General features: G+C 47.4%; 1 protein-coding gene across 6 annotated transcripts in view; it reads left to right on the top strand.

Annotated features, from left to right (window-relative positions):
- The window catches only part of TOX2 (TOX high mobility group box family member 2), a gene marked incomplete at both ends in the record, with an annotated part of 139,308 nt that extends 118,421 nt beyond the window's left edge, over nt 1–20,887 (top strand). For 3 of the 6 annotated variants that reach the window (XM_079720294.1, XM_079720295.1, XM_079720293.1), the window contains 6 exons: nt 14,323–14,562; nt 16,967–17,194; nt 17,699–17,779; nt 18,598–18,993; nt 19,687–19,814; nt 20,620–20,656. In XM_079720294.1, coding sequence (XP_079576420.1) covers nt 14,323–14,562; nt 16,967–17,194; nt 17,699–17,779; nt 18,598–18,993; nt 19,687–19,814; nt 20,620–20,656 — 1,110 coding nt within the window. Of the gene's footprint in view, nt 1–14,322; nt 14,563–16,966; nt 17,195–17,698; nt 17,780–18,597; nt 18,994–19,686; nt 19,817–20,619; nt 20,657–20,704; nt 20,707–20,820 lie in introns of those variants that run through there. The other 3 variants (XM_079720292.1, XM_079720296.1, XM_079720297.1) reach the window with 3 other exon arrangements.
- Nucleotides 20,888–21,264: the final 377 nt, after the last annotated feature.

Raw genomic sequence — 21,264 nt, forward strand, 5'->3', positions numbered from 1 at the left:
CCAGACCCAGTGTCTCAGCAACCTGTGTTTGCAAACCTTTCTTCAAAGACAAAACCAGCCCCAAAGAGGACAAATTGCTTTCCATTTACATCCTTCCCTGCTGGTGCCTTCGTATGCATAACAGGATGATCAGTGTAACCGGAAATGGGGCTGTTGCTTTCAAGGATAAAGTAGTCTGACGCTTAACTCAATAATTAAAACTGTGATGATGCTCAGCCTGCAGGGATAATGTACTATTATTATAGTCATTTGTTTCAATTAAATGCTTACTGATTTTACAATAGCAGCTGGGCACCTGGGCACTATAGCTATTACTCTGAACAAGACATCTCAGATTTCAGGAGAAATGTGTCAGTGTGCAAGGGATCTCCCACCAAGCATGAAAGTTTATTAGAAATACTTACTGATGAGGCTTCGGGTAGAGAGGCAGGCACTGGGGAAGGCTTCCTAATGGCTTTCTATCTCTTTTGTGCTGGAGATTTTTTCCTAAAAGAAAATAGTTTTCCGATATTTGACTCTTAAAGCCTGAGGAAACTTCAGAGAGTGGTGTATCCCCGGGAGGGTTGGCATGGAGGAGCTTTGGTTGTGACGCCCCCTGATCTCGGGTGGCCTCAGCCTGCATTGGCTTTTTTTTTTTTTTTTGCGGTACGCGGACCTCTCACTGTTGTGGCCTCTCCCGTTGCGGAGCACAGGCTCCGGACGCGCAGGCTCAGCGGCCATGGCTCACGGGCCCAGCCGCTCCGCGGCATGTGGGATCTTCCCAGATGGGGGCCCAAACCCGCGTCCCCTGCATCGGCAAGTGGACTCTCAACCACTGCGCCACCAGGGAAGCCCCCTGCATTGGCTTTTTTTTTTTTTTTTTTTTTTTTTTTTGCGGTACGCGGGCCTCTCACTGTTGTGGCCTCTCCCGTTGCGGAGCACAGGCTCCAGATGCGCAGGCTCAGCGGCCATGGCTCACGGGCCCAGGCACTCCGCGGCATGTGGGATCTTCCCGGACCGGGGCACGAACCCGTGTCCCCTGCATCAGCAGGTGGACTCTCAACCACTGCGCCACCAGGGAAGCCCTGCATTGGCTTTTGAAGCAGGGTTTTGGTTGCCAGCCAGAGACTGAAGTCAGGCCATGGCAGTGAGAGCACTGAATTCTAACCACTACACCAGTGGCCAGTGACAATGCCCTGACCCTTTGGCTTTGCAGAAATGAATTCCCACAAAGACACGGAAAGTAGTGAAACAAGTAAAGTGTTTATTAGGAGGAAAAAGAGTACGTGTGGATAGACACACGGGCGGGCTCAGAGAGAGAGAGTTGTGCCCTTGTGGTAGTTTGAATCACTTCTGTGGGGCATTTCTTCCAGGTGTCCTTTGGCCAGTCATCTTGCTTTGCCCAGTTCTGAGTCCATATTTGGTATATCTCAGGACCCTCCCATGTGTGCTTGTGCCTCTCTTAGCCAAGATGGATTCCAGTGAAGAGGCCTATGGGTAGCTTGACATCACTCCCCTTTTGACCTCCAAGGAGCTTTATAGTGGGAAGGTCTCCTTGACTTCAAGAATGAGAAATATGTGGTCTTTTATCTTTTATCAAAGATAAAAGGGCCCAGCCTCTCCTCCCTCCTGCTATTTTGGAGTATCTGTCCACAGGGGACGAACTTCAGCTGCTCAGCCTGGGCCCATCTATCTCCTGCCTCACCCACATCATTGATTCCGGGATGTGGTAGACTAAAGAATGCCCCTCAAGATGGCCATGTCCTAATCTACGGAACCTTTGAGTATGTTATCTTATACAGCAAAAGGGATTTTGCAGATGTGATTAAGTTAAGATCTTGAAATGGGGAGATTATTCTGGATTATTTGGATGGACCCCATGATGTAAGCATGAGTCCTTATAAGAGCTGGGCAGGAGGGTCCAACACCTGGAGTGTTGGGAAAATGGGAAAATAGAAGTAGAGAGAGAAAAGGCCAGTGATGCGGGGCCATGAGCCAAGGAGTAAGGACCACATCCATCCTAAAAAAAAAAAGCAGGGAGACAGATTCTCCCCTGGAGCCTCCAGAGGGAACCAGCCCTGCCCACACCTTGACGTTAGCACAGTGAGACGGATTCTGGCCTCCAGAATGGTAATGAGTTCATGTTCTTTTAAGCCATCAGGTCTGTGGTAATTTGTTACAGCAACAATGGGAAACTGCTCTGCAGGGTGTCTGCTGCTTCTGAGTCCTGGGACAACTTTCCCCCAGGAAAGCAGTTCTGCTGCAAATCACAGGACTCCCTGGCGGCTGGCGGCACACAGACCTGGCTTCTGACGCGCCTCTGCCTCAAGCCTTAGCACCTGCAGGCACGGTCCTCCCCCTCGGCCCTCTGCGTCCTAGCCTCTGCTACCCCTTTATCCTCATCTCCTGCTCTTCCCGAGATCTGTAGTCAGCAAACTGGAGACCCAGGAGAGCTGGGGGTGTAGCTCCAGGGCAGGAGGAGACCAACGTCCTAGCAGTCAGGAGGCGAGGTTCTCTCTTACTCAGCCTTTTTGTTCTATTCGCGTCTTCAGTTGATTAGACGATACCCATCCACACTGGGGAAGGCAGCTGCTTTACTCAGTCTACCAGTCCATAGATTAACCTCATCCAGGAACACCCTGACAGACACATCCAGGGTAATGTTTGGCCAAATGTCTGGGCACCCTGTAGCCCAGTCACGTGGACACAGGAAATGAACCATCACACTGCTCCATGCCTCTGTGCCCTCGCACATGCTGTTCCTGCTTCTGGGAACACCCACCACCCCCTCCTTGTCTTCTGCAGACTTCCCCTCCAGGAGCCAGCTCAGAGTCTTTTCTGTGGAAAGGCTTTCTAGCTCTCCAGCCATTGGAGGGGCCCTTCTCTAGCCCCCTCCCCAGATCCCACTGCACGCCTGTGCTGTTGCACCGGTTCAAATTGGGACTTCCCTGGTGGCGCAGTAGTTAAGAATCCGCCTGCCAATGCAGGGAACATGGGTTCGAGCCCTGGTCTGGGAAGATCCCACATGCCATGGAGAAGCTAAGCCCATGAGCCACAACTACTGAGCCTGCGCTCTGGAGCCTGCGAGCCACAACTACTGAGCCCGCGTGCCACAACTACTGAGCCTGCGTCCACAACTACTGAAGCCTGCGCACCTAGAGCCCGTGCTCCGCAACAAGCGAAGCCACCGCAATGAGAAGCCCGCGTGCTGCAACGAAGAGTAGCTCCCGCTTGCCGCAACTAGAGAAAGCCCGCACACAGTAACGAAGACCCAACACAGCCAAAAATAAATAAATAAATAAATTTATAAAAACAAAAACCTGGTTGGCTGCATCTCTGCCTCTGCCATCAGACGGTGCACCCCAGATGGGGTGTTTTTAGTCTGCTCTTTCGTCCTGCTTCTTCCCAGGATCTCAGACATAGAAGCCCTCAGGGAATGTTTGTTGAATGAATAACAGGAGGAGGACTCGAGAAGTAAAAGGACCACAGAGGTAGTTCTCATGAGGGCAGCTGAAGGCAGAGGCCCAGTTGAGGACATGAGAAAGAGGCTCAAGACAAGCCATGGCAGCTCAGAGTCAGAGGACAATGGCCAACTACCAGGCCTCTGTCGCCAGTCCAGGTCTTTCTGATTTGAAAGAGAGGCTGTGATGTGACTCAGACAGAGCAAGAGCCCAGCTGGTGGCCAGGGCAGGGTTGTGCCCAAGGACAGCACACCGAGCAGCTGTTTCCTAGGGCAGGGCTGGGCAGGAGGGTGGGGTAGTGCCTGAGGACCCGGGCCTGGGAACCAGTCAGCCCTTGGTTTGAATCCCAGCTCCACCACTTACAACTTCTGACCTTGGGCACTTTTCTGAGCCTCAGCTTCCTCATCGGTAACATGCTACTGATAAACACACCTTCCTTCCACGCACAACTGGGTGAGAATTACATGTAGTCAGAAGATCAGTGCCTGGCAGATGTTAACTGACAAATACAGGGTTTGGTTTTTCTAGCACCATTTCTATTTACTTAACAACATTCAAGGGGTTGGCAATCCATGGCTATCGATCGGCCAAACCTGGCCCTCTGCTTGTTTTTATAAATAAAGTTTTATTGGAACATGGCCACCCCTATTCATTTACATATTGTCTACTGCTGCTTTTTGTGCTATAATGGCAGAATTGAGTACTGGCAGAATTGAGAGACCATCTGGTCTGCAAAGCCTAAAATATTTAATATCTGGCCTTTTACAGAAGAAGTTTCCCAACTCCTGATCTAACAAATATCTTTGAAGCACCACCCCTTTGCCAGGCCTTGTGCTATTATTTTTATTGTCATCAGAGCCTCCCTCTTGGCTTCTCTCATATTTCTTTCATAATCCAGAAACTTCCGTTGTTTCTGACCTCTTAGCCCAATTGAGATCCAGTTCAAGCTTATACCCTGAGCAAGTCCATGAGGGCATGAAGGAAAGGAAACTCTCCTGTTGAACACCTACTGTGTGCCAGGTTCTCTACAACATTTTTTCATTTGATCCTCACAGCTGTCCTGTGAGAGCAGGTTCATTACCCTCCACCTATATTAGAGCCATTAAGGTCCGTGGGTGCAGTAAAAAGATCTCAGTCTTGGAAGACAGCCTGAATTCTGACTTTCCCACTACCTAGCTGTGTGACCTTGGGGAAGTCACTTACCCTCTCTGAGTTTCGGTGTCTTTATTATAAAATGGGGATGATAAGAGTGTTTATGTCAGAGCTTTGTTCACGAAGCTCCTGGGACATAGTGCGTACTCACTGAACATGATAGTAAGTATATGGTATCACTATGACTATGGTTACCATTCCTCTATAAAACAGGAATATTAGTATCTGTTAGAAAGAGCTGCTCCGAGGCTACGGAAGGGATTGTAAAATGCTGGTCGGTGGCTTGTTAATTTTCCTTTGTGGTTTGATCGTGCTCGGAAATTAAGGAGAAGTTTCTGGACCCTCTGGAACTGAGGCAGAGGCTTCAATGAGAGAATTGAGCGGAGGCGCTGTTGCCTCCAGAAAAAAAAAGCTCCAATTCCCTGGGCAGAGCGTGAGGCTGTGTTGAATGACACCTTGTCCCTGCCTCAGAGGAAGCAGGGTGGGTGTGCGTTCTGTGAATCAGCAGAAAGTGGGAAGGAGACGGGTGTGATTTCTTATTCTCTCCTTGCAGCGTGGGGCTGCTCTCAGCACCTGGGGTACTCTCCATAGAGAATGCAAATGAAGCTTTGCAGAAAAACACCTTTGTGTGCAGCCCTGAGAATCTATTAAGCCAGGCGAACCTAATTATGTTCACAAAGACACCCTTACTATTTCCTCTGTTTCATCCTTCCTGGAGAGGCTGCAGATGTGGTTCCTGGAGGTGACCATATGTTTCCATGAGAGAAGTAGGAGGCTTGGTTCATTTGGTTACCAGACATCTCATAACTGCCAGCTGCGGGCTGGGCCGCCTGCCTGGGGCTGGGGAAGCACATTATATATCTCTGCACATAAGCAGATGCTCCATACCCACCAGGGTGAGCCCAGGGGAAGGCCCAGGTAAAGGGCGTGACCAAAAGAGGGAGGAGAGGTCAGGGAAGGCTTCTTTGAGGAGGTGGCATTTCAGGTAAGCTTGAAGATGATGAAAGAACCCGTGAGCCACAGGGGAAACAGTATCCATTCCAGCGCGAAGCCCACATGTCCTGGGAAGCTCTGGGAAGTATCTGGAGAGGTCGGGAGGAAGGAGATGGTGCAGATCTTTGTGGTCTCCTACAAGGCCAGGACTGGGCTAGCAGGTCATGGGGGAGCTATTAAAAGCTTCTGAGGAGGGAGGAGACACATTATGTTCCTGAAGGGTCACTCTGGTGGGCAGCAGGGCACCTGGGCTTGAGGAAGCCATGCTGGGGGCTGAGAGGAGGGCTGGTGTCTTAATTTGGGATCCCCCTTAAAGCAGACTCTGACACAAAGGTTTCGGTGCAAGTAGTTTGTTTAGGGGTGATCCCAGGATGTTCTGGGAAGGAAGAAGGGAAAAGGGCCAGGAAGGGAAGAAAGCCAGTAAAGGGCAGGGTGATGAGCTGTGACCACCTGGACCAACTGGAATCCTGTTGTGGACCCTCCAAGAGGCGTATGGAATGAGACTCAGAATTGTCCTCTTGAGGGGAGGGGAAGCCGGGGTTTTATCCACAAGCCCTAGAAGGGTCACTTCTAGGGCTCAGCACTTCCAGCCTCCTTGGACAGAGAATGCTGTCAAGCAGCGAGACGCAGGAAACCAGCAACAGGGGCAATAACCCTTGGGCTGGTGGTGGCAGGGGGACCTCCAAAGTAGGCCAAGGGCAAACGGGCTACCCCTCCCAGCACTTGCTATAGCTGATTAGGAGAAAAGGCAATGGTTGCCAAATGTGTTGGGCAGAGCAGGGTGGATTTTGATTGGGGAAGGGGCCCTGTGAACTGGTAGAGAATTCTGGAATGTGTGGAGAGATTGATGTTGTCTGACCACTTCTGTGTACTGCTCCTGTGAGCTCACCTTTTTTCTTTCAAAGCCTGAAATTGGCTTTAAACAAAACACTTTCTTGTGTGGAATATGGGAATTTGGAATCATCTCTGGAGGATGCCCCCTATTTGTAGGCATCCATGAAGCCACGATTCACCCAGGGGGCATGGAAGAAAGGAGGGAAAGTCAGATAGAGCTGGAGGAATGCCAGTGTTGAAGGAGTGGGCTGGAGAAGACCAAGAAGGAGTGACTAGTGAGGTAGCTGGACAGCCAGGAGTCAGGCCCTGGAGGGAAGAGAGCTATTGGGCAAGGCAGCAATTCTTGGAGTCAAAGACTAAGGGGTGTCTTGGGGAAGGCATCATAGCTTAGTGAGGAAGTATGATGGTCTGGAGAAATCCAGCTCCACCGGCAGTGGCTGTGTGATCATGGACGAGTCTCTGAACCTCTCTGAGCCTTGGCTTCCTCAGCTGAGGATGACTCTATTACCCACCTGGTATGGTAGCTGTGGTGATTAAATGAGCCATATATGGAAAAGCTTAGCAGTGCTTCTGGCACATATTAAATGCTTAATAAAACTTTCCCCTCCTCTTCCTACTGATGAAGATGGTGGTGAGGATGATGAAGATGATTAAGTGGTATATGTAGTAAGGAGGGTACACGCCAGATGAGTTGCCGACGGGAGGGGAGGTCCTAGTGACAGTGAGAATAGATAGTTCTCTGCAGAAGATTGGCTGTGCAGGGGAGAAAGTTGGGACAGCAATTTTTAGGAGACTTGGAACTAAGGGAGCTTTTCATGTAAAGACGGGAGAGAAGTGAACATGATTTGATGCTTATGGGATGCAGCCCACGGAGAGGGGAGACCAGTTGACCTGATGGAGAGAGACTTGGGTGAGGCTCCTGGAAGCAGAGCCTGAGACGAGGATTCTTGTGAACGCTGTTTATTGAAGGAGAAGGAATCAGAGTCCACAGAGGAAGGAGTTGAGCAAGGATGTGACCTCAGGCAGAGACTTGGGGAGCCCCAGGGCACGCCTGCACGACAGAGGAAGGGGCTGGAATAGGTGTTTTTATGATTTTACTACATTTTTATATGTCCTTAAACACTTTATAGTAATGTTTTATGTTTTGAGCATGTACATAAAGGTATTCTACTGTATATATCCTTCTGAAACTCTTTACTCATTATTGTTTTGAGTTCATCCTCATTGGTAGGTGGGGCTCCAAGCCATTCACTTCAACTCTGTACAGAATTCCTTTCTGTGAATAGATCACAGATTACCACCATTTCCCCACTGGCAAACATTTAGATTATTCCCAGTTTTTCTGGAGTTAAAAAAAAGTGCTGTAATGACCATTGTTGTAGTGTCTAATTTTTGAAAGGTAATATGACTTTCATATAAATATAAAATGAAAACATGTCAATTTATTTAATTCATTCACTAATGAGGAAGCCAGTAAGATATTATAATCAGCTCAAAGGACAATCTGATGAATAGGTATTTATATAGGCAATCAAGAATGCTGAAATAAATTTTCTTATAAATGCAAAACTGGTTGATATCTATAGAGCAATAATATAATGTTCGGGTTCTTCTTTTCTACAGGATGCAATCAACTGGTACCTCTACCAGACAACATTTTTTGCATTTTTATGGATAAGAATCATTTGCATTCCACCTCACAACCATTAGGATTGTTATTATCCAAAAAAAAAAAAAAAGAGAGAGAGAGAGAGAGAGAAAGAAAACAAGAGTTGGCAAGGATGTGGAGAAATTGTGCACTGTTGGTGTGAATATAAAATGGTGTAGACCCTATGGATAACAGTATGGCAGCTCCTCAAAAATTAAAAATAGAATTACTATATGATCCAGCAATTCTATTTCTGGGTATATATCCAAAAGAGTTGATAGCAGGGTCTTGAAGAGATATTTGTACATCTGTGTTCATAGCAGCATTATTCACAATAGCCAAAATGTGGAAGCAACCCAAGTGTCCATCAATAGATGAATGGATAAACAAAATGCATTATATGCATACAATGAAATTTTATTCAGCCTTTAAAAGGAAGGAAATTCTGATACATGCTACAACATGGATGAACATTAAGGACATTATGCTAAGTGAAATAAGCCAGACACAAAAGAAAAAATACCGTATGATTCCACTTCAGGAGGTACCTAAAGCAGTCAGATTCATAGAATAGTCAAATTTCATAGTAGTAAAATGGTGGTTGCCAGGGGCTGCAGGGAGGAAGCAACAGGAAGTTATGGTTTAATAGATAAAAAGTCTCAGTTCTACAAGATGAAAGGAGCTCTGGAGATGGATGGTAGTGATGGTAGCACAACAATGTGAATGTACTTAATGCCACTGAATGATATACTTTAAAATGGTTAAGATGGTAAATCCTATCTTATGTGTATTTACAATTTTAAAAAATTTAATGATTAAAAAAATAAGTTGCACTAATATCATTTTTGTACAGCTTACAAAGTTGTAAAATAGCCTAGTCAAAGACAAAGGCATACATTTCTATAGAAACAGGTAACCCTGAGGTCGACTAGCCAGCACCCAGGATGTCATTGAAAGAACATTCTTTTGCCCATTTCAGAGTCTTTAAAATTTCCTGCAGTATATATGTCTTCTTGTGCATGTGGGAAAGTTCTTTATAGTAAATATCTTGGTATAGAATTGCTAGGTCATAGGATATGGATTATCAGATTTCTTCCTAAAATGTGTATCTTACTAGTTTACACTCCCACCAGCAGTATAAACAGAAACCCAAATGGCCAGGAAACGAATGAAAAAATGCTTGACTTCTGTAGTAAACAGGGCAGTGCAAATTAGGACAACTTTGGGAGCATTTCAGACTTAGCAGATTTGCAAAAATTCAAAATCTGCCATTATCAAGTGTTGGCCATATATTAAATTACTGAGTCAGGTATAACTGATTGAAGAATTCTAAAACAGGCAGCTGGGAAGGAAAAAAAGAAACAAAAAACAAGCCCTAAATAGAGAGCCCCAAGGCCAATTTGCCCTTGAAGAAATAATGTCAGATCCTTCTTTAAGATTCATGGAAAAAGGAGTGTGTACATGTTGGAATGGAAAAGGATGTTTAGAGAATAGATTTTAAAACCTACCTTTCGTTCAAAGTGTTCAAAATTTTTCCAGCTTTATTGAGGTATTATTGAGAGTTAACATATGTAATTTTAAGGTATACAACATGATGATTTGATGCATGTATATACTGTGAAATAATTACCATAAGTGTGTATGTGGTGATAACTTTTAAGATCTACTCTTTTAACAACTTTTAATTATATAATATAGTATTGGTAATTATAGTCACCATGCTGTATATTAGATCCCTAAAATTTATTCATCATACAGCTGGAAGTTTGTACCCTTTGACCACCTTCACCCATTTCCCCCAACCCCCTGGCCCTGGCGAGCACCACTGTACTCTCTGAGTTCAGCTTTTTTAGAACCCACATATGAGTGAGAACATAAAGTATTTGTCTTTCTCTGTCTCACTCATCTCACTTAGCCTAATGCTCTCAAGGTCCATCCACACTGCCATAAAAGGCAGTGTGTCCTTCTTTTCTGTGGCTGAATAACATTGTAAAATGTACCATATTTTCTTTATCCCTTCATCTGTTCACGGACATTTACGTTGTTTCCATGTCTTGGCTATTATGAATGTTGCTGCAGTAAACATGGGGTGCAGATATCTCTTCAAAGTAGCGATTTCATTTCTTCTGGATATATACCCAGGGATGAGATTGCTGGATCATATGGTAGCCTAGTTGTAAGTTTTTGAGGAACATCCATACTGTTTTCCATAGTGGCTACACCAATTTATATTCCCACTAACAGTATACAAAGGCTCCCTTTTCTCACACCCTTGCTAACATTTGTAATTTCTTGTGTCTTTGATAATATCCATTCTAACAGATGTGAGGTGATACCTCGTTGTGGTTTTTAAAAAAAGTTTTATTGAAGTATAGTAAATAAAACAGTGGAAAAATCAAGAAAGTGATAATTGCCACAGGTAAAGTAGGATTTAAGGTAGAAACATTAATTGAGGCAAACATACTTTTAAAAAAATTAACAAGGAGAAGCCGTAATTCTGGGACATATATGGGAATGAATAACTTCACATCAATATAAAGAAAACCGGTTTAAATTCTATAGCGAAGCTGATAGGAACACAATAGTAATAGGAGGCTTAAACTCATTTTTCTCGAGATTTCACAGCTAAAGTAGTCAAAACAGTTTATTGAATAGACACATAGAGAAATGTATATGTTACCGAGTAAACATTATCTCAGAGGCACATGAAAGTTTTACAAAAATTGATCATATCTTAAGCCATAATGAAAACTTCAGTACCACAAAGATAAAATCCTAGATGTTATGTTCCCTGGCCACAGTCACAAAAGGCTACATTAATAAAGACTCTTTTCCAAATAATTCTAGGGTAAAAAGGAAAATCAAATCTTCAGTTGTAGAATATTTTTAAAATATTTCTCTGATACAGCTACAGTCCTCCTCAGGGGGAAAAAATCATGGTTACAGAGCCGGACTTCTTACCCTCAGCACTGTTGACATTTTGGGTACATAACTCTTGTTGGGGAGCATTCTGTGGTCTATAGGGTGTTGAGCAGCATCCCTGGCCCCTCGACCCACTAGACACCAGTAGCAGCACCCCCCTCATCCAGTTAAAACCAAAAACATCTCCTACATGGCAAAAGTGTCCCTGTGTGAACCCCTGCCCTAGCTACTTCTATTATTAAAAAAGAAAATGTGAAAATAAGTAAATTGTTTAATTTGAAAAGCTAGATAAAAAGCAACATGATAACCCGAAGTTAATATTAAAGAGACAAAAGCAAAATTTAATAATGATCAGAAAAGTTGTCAAATTGACTTGTTTAAATATAAAAACTGGTTCTTTGGACAGTTAAAAATATATAAACTTTTGAGAAGGAAAATTTTAAAAAGCAACATGCATTCACAGTATTACAATTGAGAATGGGGATTTAAAACCATAAAGTAGGTTAAAAATATGGTAATGTTATCCTAATTTTATGCTACTGGTATTAAAATCTGGATGAAGTATACAATTTTCTAAATATATGTGTGTGTGTATGTATATATGTATATACATATATATATATATATATATATATATATATATATATATAAAACCAAACTAACTCAAGAGAATGTGGAAACTAAAATAGACCTATTAGCCATAGCAAATATTGTAAAAATCAATCTTTCAAAAAGCCCTGAGCCTCAGATGTTTTTATGTCTAAACTCTTTCAGTTCTCTAAGGAAAATAATCATTTCTTTGTTATTTATACTCTTCCAGGACATAAATAAAAAGAGAAACAACTCAGTTCTTTTTCTAAAGCTGACCATCACACAAAAAAAACCAACATTTGACAAAGATAACCCGAAAAAATGGAAACTGACACATAAAAAAGAAAGTTCCTCAGAAATGAAGAAATGCCAAACAAATTCAAACAAATATAGATACAGGCAAGGATAGCAATGTTCATTTCAGACTCCACTGAATTCAAGGCAAAAATTAGACACTTTATAATAATAATAAAGTTTAATCTGTTACGAAGATATAATTGCCAGTTTTCTTTTTGCAATAAAAACCAACATCAAATTCCCAAAACAAAAACTTTAAGCATTAAAGGGAGATTTTGATGGGAGCAGAAGATTGTAGGCAACTTTGAGAAACCAAAGGAATCGAAATAATATAATCACCACTGATAGGACAGAGAAATGTCACACTATTATATTACTCTGCAAACACAGCTCCCCTTTGCCCTTAAATACTGTGAAATATATACAAATTTTAAACATATTTGGGTCTTAAAGGAAACCTGAATAAATTTTCAAAAGTGCAAATAGTACAGATCATATTCTTAGATCACGGTTGTTACTAGAAATTAGGAGCAAAAGGAAAAGAAACAATAAAAATTTTGACCTCTTTGAAATTTCAGAACTCGGACTTCCCTGATGGCACAGAAATTTCAGAACTCGGACTTCCCTGGTGTCACAGTGGTTAAGAATCCGCCTGCCAGTGCAGGGAGACATAGGTTCAAGCCCTGGTCTGGGAAGATCCTACATGCCGCAAAGCAACTAAGCCCATGAGCCACAATTACTGAGCCCGGGTGCTGCAACTGCTGAAGCCCGCACGCCTAGAGCCCGTGCTCCGCAACAAGAGAAGCTGCCGCAATGAGAAGCCCGCGCACCGCAATGAAGAGTAGCCCCCGCTCACCGCAACTAGATAAAGCCCTCGCGCAGCAACGAAGAAACAATGCAGCCAAAAAATTTTTAAAATTATATTAAATTTAAAAGAAAAAAATTTCAGAACTCTTCTTAAACATCGATTGGATGAGAGAGGAAATTAAAACTGAAATTTAAAAATAAATACATCAAAAAGAACAATAATGAAAATCTCACATGATGGAAGTCTGAGAAATGTTAAGGTCATGTTCAGAGGAAAATTCATAGCATGAAACCTATTTCTAAACATTGAGAATGAAAATACTGAATTGAAAATGTGACCCAAAATTGGGGGGGAAGCAACACTAATAAATATGTAAAAATCAGAGGAAGAGATTAATAAAGATAAAATTAAATATTAAAGAATTAGAAAACGGGGCTTCCCTGGTGGCACAGTGGTTGGTAGTCCGCCTGCCGATGCAGGGGACACGGGTTCATGCCCCAGTCCAGGAAGATCCCATGTGCTGCAGGGCGGCTGGGCCTGTGAGCCATGGCCGCTGAGCCTGCACGTCCGGAGCCTGTGCTCCACAACGGGAGAGGCCACAACAGTGAGAGGCCCGCGTACCGCAAAAAAAAAAAAAAAAAAGAATTAGAAAACGGAGAAGGAGTAGACCTGATAAACAAATTTGAAATTTGATTCTTTTGAGGAGGAAAAAAAAAAATCCCACAAAATAAAATAGAAAACCAATGAGGCTCCCTAACGAAGAAAAAGTAAAAGGAAAACACAGATACTGGATATTAAAAATTAGAATTTAACCACAAATTCAGAGGAAATAAAAATAATTGTAAGAGTATGCAAATTGGCATGCCTCACTGAACAGTGTGTGTGTGTGTGTGTGTGTGTATGTAAATTTTAGGTAAAAAGTGTACACTATTCTAAATGTGTTTAGTATGAGAAATGCCTGTATATAAAAATTAGTAGCTTTCTTCATAGTCTAAAAATAACCAGTTAGAAAATATGGGGAATAGATAATAAGAAAACGACTGACCTGTGGGGGGAAAATGTTCAAACTTTATTAAGGGATTTATTTATTCTATGTATTTAACAAATCCTCATACAAGGTAGGGCTTATTATGTGCCAGGCAGATTTAATCCTTAACAACCCTAGAAGGTAAGTTTAGTCATTATCCAAATTTTTCGATGAAGAAACTGAGGCACAAAGAGGTTAAGTAACTTGGCCAAAGTCACCCAGTGTATAAACAGCAGAACCAGGATTCAAAATGCACTCGGCTTCCAGCGTCTATGCTCTTTGCTATCACGCTGCATGGTGAATAAATGCAAAGATACACCGTGTTCCGGGAAGGAAAACCCAGTATCATAAAATGATCTCTTCACAGCTGGACTGGGCTCTCTAGCAAGGGCTGAGATGCTGACTCTCTGTCCAGGGTGAATATCAACAGAATGGCACCCCCCAGAGGTGCATCTAATTGTGCAGGGGTCAGAACAGAATGGACACTCACCTGTGGGCGATCCATGGGGAAGCCACAGCTCAGAGGGGACCCCCTCCTCTGAGTCTGGTACATACACGTGCAGATGTGCTGGTCCTTTCTAACTCAGCATGCAATCTCCTCTTCTCTCAGATCCAGGAGATGGTCCACTCAGAGGTGGCTGCCTATGACTCGGGCCGACCAGGGCCCCTGCTGGGCCGCCCGGCGATGCTGGCCAGCCACATGAGTGCCCTCAGCCAGTCCCAGCTCATTTCTCAGATGGGCGTCCGGAGTGGCATCGCCCACAGCTCCCCGTCACCCCCAGGGAGCAAGTCGGCGACTCCCTCTCCCTCCAGTTCAACTCAGGAGGAGGAGTCGGAAGCGCATTTCAAGGTACGTAGGGATGGAGATGCAAAGGCTTAAGATGCCCTCCTGTCAGCAAGGGGACAGGCCCTGCATGGAAATGGTCATCACCTACTTCTAGAAAAGACTAGAAGAGTATAACTATACCCTTTGCTGGAAAAAAAAAAAGGAGGAGAATTCTGGATAAACGTGATGTCGTCTTATTCCTGAATAGCCAGTGGGTCATTTCAGTGGCATTGATGGCATTGGCAATATCCTCAAGGCCACGTCTTATGACCACTTTGGCCTTTTTGGCCCACTTTGGAGGACTACAAAGATGGGTGGTCCAGCAGTGCTCTGGGCAGCATTGCAGGATGGAGCACTAAAAATGACTCCCCCACCTTGGGGGCATGGCCCACCCTGTATCCCTGGAACCAGGGGTGGTCCTGCCTCTTCAAGAACACGTCAGGGATGAGAACTCACCATGTGTCCAGGCTCCCATCCTCTCTTTGCACTGACTCTAGATCTCCCTCCCTGTCGAAGAGCGTCTTGTTTTACGAAAACAGAGGCCCCGAAAGGTCAGAGGTGGATGTGCTTGCCCGGAATCTCCCAATGAGCCGCCGGCAGAATCAAGGCTTGATTCCACCACGCCTCCCTCCCTTTCTTCTTCATAAGGGCCTCTCACCCCTTTCCACGTGGCGGCCCTGCAGAGGCCTGGGGCAGTAACCGTGGCACCCGTGCCATCCTGCAGGCACCCTGACCTCCGGGCTGGGGTGGGCACCTCTGGATCCTGGTCCAGCTACGTCCTCAGGATAACTTGGTCTCTATTGTAGTCCAGGCGGGGGCGGTTTTAATTTTATTTTATTTTTATTTAACAAACCCTTCTAAAACGCTTTCACGGGCCAGACACTATTCTAAGGACACGACAGGAATTAATCCACATAATCTTCACCGCAACCCTATGTGGTAGGTGCCTTTATTATCTTCGATTGGCAGATGGGGAAGCTGAGGCACAGAGAGGTTAAGTAACTTATCAAGTGTCATAGAACCGGGATTTAAACCAAGGTGGTTGTAATCTGGCTCCAGCATATGTGCTCTTAACCACCTGCAGTGCCTCATCTGCTCAGCTGTCCCTCAATTACAAGGTGCATCCATCCCCATCTCCTATCCTGTCAGAGCCTTGCCATGGTGCTGTCAGAACTAAGCCCTGGGGAGGCGAGTGGCTGCAGAGAAACACTCAGGAACAGAGCCAGTGTGGCTACAGAGTGCCCCTCACCATCCCGCAGATGTGCAGGCCTGAGTCTTATCCACTGGCCCACAGTTTCCTTATCAGTTCATGGTGTCACCTTCATTTCCTTGGTGCATAGAGCCATGGTCTTCACGGCAGGATCCAGGGCCTTTGACCAAAATCCCTGGTCCCTGGGTGGCCTGGGAGTCCTAGTCTGTGGTGGTGGTGGGGGGGGAGGCGGTATTCCCACCCGCTCCGCATCCTGGAAGCCCTAAGTGAGGTGCTCACAGTATGGTGGTCCTGGCGTCTGACTGCATCAGAGGCCAGGTGTCCAGGGTGAGGCCACACCTGGCGACAGTTACATTAACCTCACTCCATCCAACCACTTCAAAGGGGGGGGGTCAGGGGGACTAAGCCACTGGCCCCAAGTCACACAGCTGAAATGTGGTGGAAGAGAATGATCTTATGTAATCAAGGATAATCTTTGGGCATTATTTGTGATCACAGGAGGGGAGAGCTGTTAAGAAAAATATATCTATCCAAAACTTGGAAATAGTCCAAGAACGGATAACTGCACATTCTTTCAATGGCATAGTACAGCATCGTCTAACAGACTCTCAAAAATGATCTGATTCTCTGGGAGATTGTGCCTTTGTTTTGATTCCTCCTTCATTATTGATTAGGGGGTTTTATACTCTGTAAAGGAAGATGTTAACTTGGGGGAAAAGCAATGAAGCTGTAAACGGTTTTTGTCTGATTACAAGGCAAATGAATTTTTCCCTGTAGAGACACAAATGACTTCTGTCCAGTACAAAAGACTAGAAGCCCCAGAGGTGATAGTTTTATTGCTCTCCAGGGCATTAACCAGTTTCTTTCTCTTGTATTTCTTTGAATCAACTTTACCATCATGCTGATTCTCATTGATGAGTTAAACGAAAAATGCAGTACTACTAGATTTAAAAAAAAAAAAAAGAAAAAGAAAGAAAGAAAATAGAAAAACCCAGCGCTCATACCCAGGACATGTGTGCATGCATGTGTGTGTGTGTGTGTGTGTGTGTTCAAGCCCGGGGGGAGCGTGGCCAGCCCCCAGGTGCTGCCTGTGTTTAAGCAGGGCTGGACAAGCAGGGAAAAGCTGAAGAAAGTCCAGCTCTGCCTGAGACTGGGTCGGGTCCCCTTTGACAGGAGGTCCCGGGCTTCTCTGATTTCTGACTCCTCTCACCCGGGCAGATGTCGGGAGAAAAGAGACCCTCCGCCGACCCCGGCAGAAAGGCCAAGAACCCAAAGAAGAAGAAGAAGAAGGACCCCAATGAGCCACAGAAACCTGTGTCAGCCTACGCGCTTTTCTTCAGAGACACTCAGGCTGCCATCAAGGGACAGAACCCCAGTGCTACCTTCGGGGATGTGTCCAAAATCGTGGCCTCCATGTGGGACAGCTTGGGAGAGGAGCAGAAGCAGGTGAGCCTCCATCCCTTTCTGGGCCATCCCTCAAGCCTTTGAGGTCAGACTTGGAAGGTCTGGAACCAGGCCCAGCCCCTGGAACTAGAGACTCCTGCAGAGGTCTTTGCTAGGCTCAGTTTGCCCATCTGTAAGCTGGGGAGGTAGGACCCTTCTGATTTGGCTGTTTTGCAGCTGCGTTCACTAGCGACTCAGTTAAGTGGAGAAAAACACTGGACCTCTGCTTCCTCATCTGTTAAATGGGACCAGGCATCTTCATCCATCTTGGCCTCCAACTCTAAAAGTCTGGGGTCCAAGCCAGAGCTTTCGTATCTGCTGACTAGAGGCCTGGGGCCTCCTCTCAGGGGCCTGCAGGGAGAACAGGAGCAGAGCTAGCTCCGAGGTAGATGCCAGTTACCAGCCTGTGAACTCAGGCTGACGAGGTAGATGCCAGTTACCAGCCCTGTGAACTCAGGCTGACCGCCTGACCTCTCCTCGATATTGCCCACATCTTGGATCTTTCAGGCCTACAAGAGGAAGACCGAAGCAGCGAAGAAGGAGTACCTGAAGGCTCTGGCAGCCTACAGGGCCAGCCTTGTCTCCAAGGTAACACCTGGAATCCCTAGGCCCCGCCCTGATAAGAATGGGGCCACTTGAGGGATAGAGCAAGAACCAAGGCGGGAATGGTCAACACCATAGGTCTTGGAAGGGATGGATAAGACCAATGTGGTCCCTTCTCCAGTGCACCGCCTCTGTGCCAAGCTCATGCTTTACATGCATAGTGTACATCCATCTCATTTAATTCATCCAAGAAGAACCTGTTACACAGCGGAGTTAAACTACCTGCCTGCGAGTAGCCAACTTGTTAGATGGCCGTACCAGGATTGAGACCCAGTTTTGCCAGTCTTCAGATGTGGCCTTTCCTCCTGTCCTGCACTCTCTGCCTCATTCCTTAGCACCAGCACTGCAGGAGGCTCAGTGTGGCAGTGGTTGTGTGGTCCACGGGGGGCAGAGGGTGGTCTGGAAGCTGCTACAGAGGACATGGCTTCTGGGTTAGGCCTAAAGGGCCAAGCAAAGAGGGTGTCCCAAATCAAGGGAATAGCCCACACTAAGGCGCAGAGGCTGGGGAGAAGCCTAAGTAGAGGATAGCCCAGCTGGATGATGCTGGCCCCTCGGGCCAGGCTGAGAAGCATGGGTTCTCCCTTGGGCAGGGGAGCCCCCAGGGATTAAAGCAGGGGTGGTTGGATGGTCAGAGCCAAGTGTGCTGGACCCTGAATTATCTCTGGTGAGTCCCCAGCTCTTTCCCCAGGGGCCTGAGAGCCAGCCAGGAGCCACGCCAGTGGGTGACAAAACCACACGATCTCGTGGCCCAAGTTCTGGCTTATCCACCTTCTCCAGAGTGATTGGTGTCTGTCTCCTTCCAGAGCTCCCCCGACCAGGGTGAGACCAAGAGCACTCAGGCGAACCCACCGGCCAAAATGCTCCCACCCAAGCAGCCCATGTACGCCATGCCAGGCCTGGCCTCCTTCCTGACGCCATCCGACCTGCAGGCCTTCCGCAGCGGGGCCTCCCCCGCCAGCCTTGCCCGGACGCTGGGCTCCAAGTCGCTGCTGCCGGGCCTCAGCGCATCCCCGCCACCGCCCCCTTCCTTCCCTCTCAGCAGCCCCCTGCACCAGCAACTGCCACTGCCGCCCCACACCCAGGGCACCCTCCTCAGCCCACCTGTCAGCATGTCCCCAGCCCCCCAGCCTCCCATCCTGCCCGCTCCCATGGCACTCCAGGTGCAGTTGGCCGTGAGCCCTTCACCTCCAGGGCCACAGGTAAGCAGGGTCCAGTGAGAATGTGCCCCTCGGGGACCCCTTGCAGAAAGGGGAGGCAGCTTGGGATTCCAAATACTGGCCCTGCCACTCACCGGCTGTGTGACCTCAGCCTTAGCACCTTACCTCTCTGAGCCTCAGTTACTGCAACTGTGAAATGGGATGAGTACACCTTGCCTGAGATGGTCTGGCTGCAGAGAACAGTTGGCAAGTAGCCAGACAGATTCTTAGGGTATCTCAGGCCCTCCTCCCTCAGCCTCTGTCCATTTCTGCTCTCTGGCCAGAGGGGTTGAGGCCACTGTGGCTTCTGCTAGATCAACCCTAGCTCCTGGCTCTCCCCAAAGCCTTTGAAGCCGGATCCCCCTAATTGCTCCACAGACACTGGTAATTCCAAGGCTTGCTTGGCCCTGGGAGGTCACTCAGCCCAAGAAATCCATTTTACAGAGTGGGAAACTGAGGTCCAGGAAAAGAAAGTCTGTCACCCCCTCCCACCCCATGTAGCTAAGACAAGGGTTGAATTTTCCAGAACGTGCTCTACTAGGGAAAAGAAAGAAGCGTTCCAGGCAGAGAGGCAGAACGGAGATTTCTTATAAGCCGGGGAAGTGTCTCTGCGGACACGCCCCCGTCCCCTTGTGCTGCCTGCGATGCACCCCGTTCGACCTCCTTTGCTCACCGCCTCCTCCTCCACCTCGGCAGGACTTCCCTCACATCTCTGAGTTCCCCAGTGGTTCCGGATCCCGCTCCCCTGGCCCATCCAACCCCACGAGCAGCGGAGACTGGGACAGCAGTTACCCCAGCGGGGAGTGTGGCATCAGCACCTGCAGGTCAGCCCTCACCCCACTCGCCCACCCTTGGTGCTGCCTTTGTCCTGCCTACACGTGGAGCGTGAGGATGGGATGCCAGGGTGGGGAAGGACAAGGGGGACACTGCAGGTCACTGTCAGCCCTGCAGGAGGGCCTCGTGGGCACCAGGTGCCCGTCGTCTTCAGGAGAGGACCAAAGCAAGGCCCCAGAGGGACTCAGCTGGTCTGGTGCCAGGCCCGCAGGGGAAACTAAGGCCTGTCTTCACTCTTGCTGGTTTTCCTTCCATCCTGTTTTGTTTCACAAGTGCTTGACATGGCATTCATAGCCAAGCCATCTGTCTTCAGTCAGCTTCCTCAGAAGCAGAGCTTGAGGCAGGGATTTGGGTGTCCTTGATGATGTATACATCATTCAGGGAGAACCTGCAGGAGAAGGGGTGGGGGAGGGAAGCAGGCCAGGGCAGCGGGGGAGCTTAGCGAGGGCGTGGCCTCAGCTGGAGACTGGCTTCAGCCTGATCCCGTGGGAGCTCTGGGCACCAATCACAGCAAGACTTGGTCTCCTTCTGAGGTTTGAGCTTTTTGTATCCGCTGAGGACCAGGTGGTCCCCTGCCAGGATTCCAGGAGGGGTGTTTGGTTCTGCCCAGTGGATAGTCAGGGAGGGGCCAGGAAAGACCCTCATTCATCCTCAGAGGAGCAGCTGAATCCAGGGAGGCCGTGAAGGGCCAGGTGTGCCCCGGGCCTTGTGTCCAGGCCCTTGAGGGCCAGGGGGGCTCCTGGGGCGGGGTGGAGGCGTCACATCCACTCTGACAGCCTCTCCTTTCTCCCCCAGCCTCCTCCCCAGGGATAAATCGCTCTACCTCACCTAAGCCCGCCTCCCTCTCCTCCCTGAGGCTTGCTGGAAGGGCACTGCTCAGAGCCTGAAGGGCTGACAGCAGAAAAGAGGCCTTGGCAGGAGGCAGGGTGCCGGAGAAGAGAGAGCAGTGACACGACCACGGCCCCGGGCTGAGTCTCTTCCTCCACCTCCCACCAGACTCTGCAGAGGCAGCGCCCCGCCCGCCGCCAGCCCAAAGAACCTGCAGGAACCTTCCGCCCCCTGACCTGCTTGCTCCAGGGTTACTGTGGACCCTGCTCCTCTCCCTGCCACCGAACCCTATGTCGGGACGCCTGGCCCCAGCCCAAAGTCGCGTGAGCCGCCCCTGGACGGATCACTCTGCAGCAGAAACCCGCCCCCAGATGCATAGGGCAGGGGCCAGCTCAGCCCCAGATGTGCAAATACAGTTTTACAGTGCGAACAAGACATTATGAAACTCATAAACTGTTGGCTCCGTGTAAGTACTAGTTGACTAAGTGTTTTAGGAACTGTGCTGAAGACACCTGTAAGATTATTTTGTTGCGGGGTGGGGAGGGGTGGGGGGAAAGCAGATTCCTTTAAGGTAAAAAACATTTTCTATGACCCTTAGCACATTTTTTTAAG

This window comes from Hyperoodon ampullatus (assembly GCF_949752795.1).
Source record: "Hyperoodon ampullatus genome assembly, chromosome: 14".
In the NCBI taxonomy this organism is placed as follows: Eukaryota; Metazoa; Chordata; class Mammalia; order Artiodactyla; family Ziphiidae; genus Hyperoodon; species Hyperoodon ampullatus.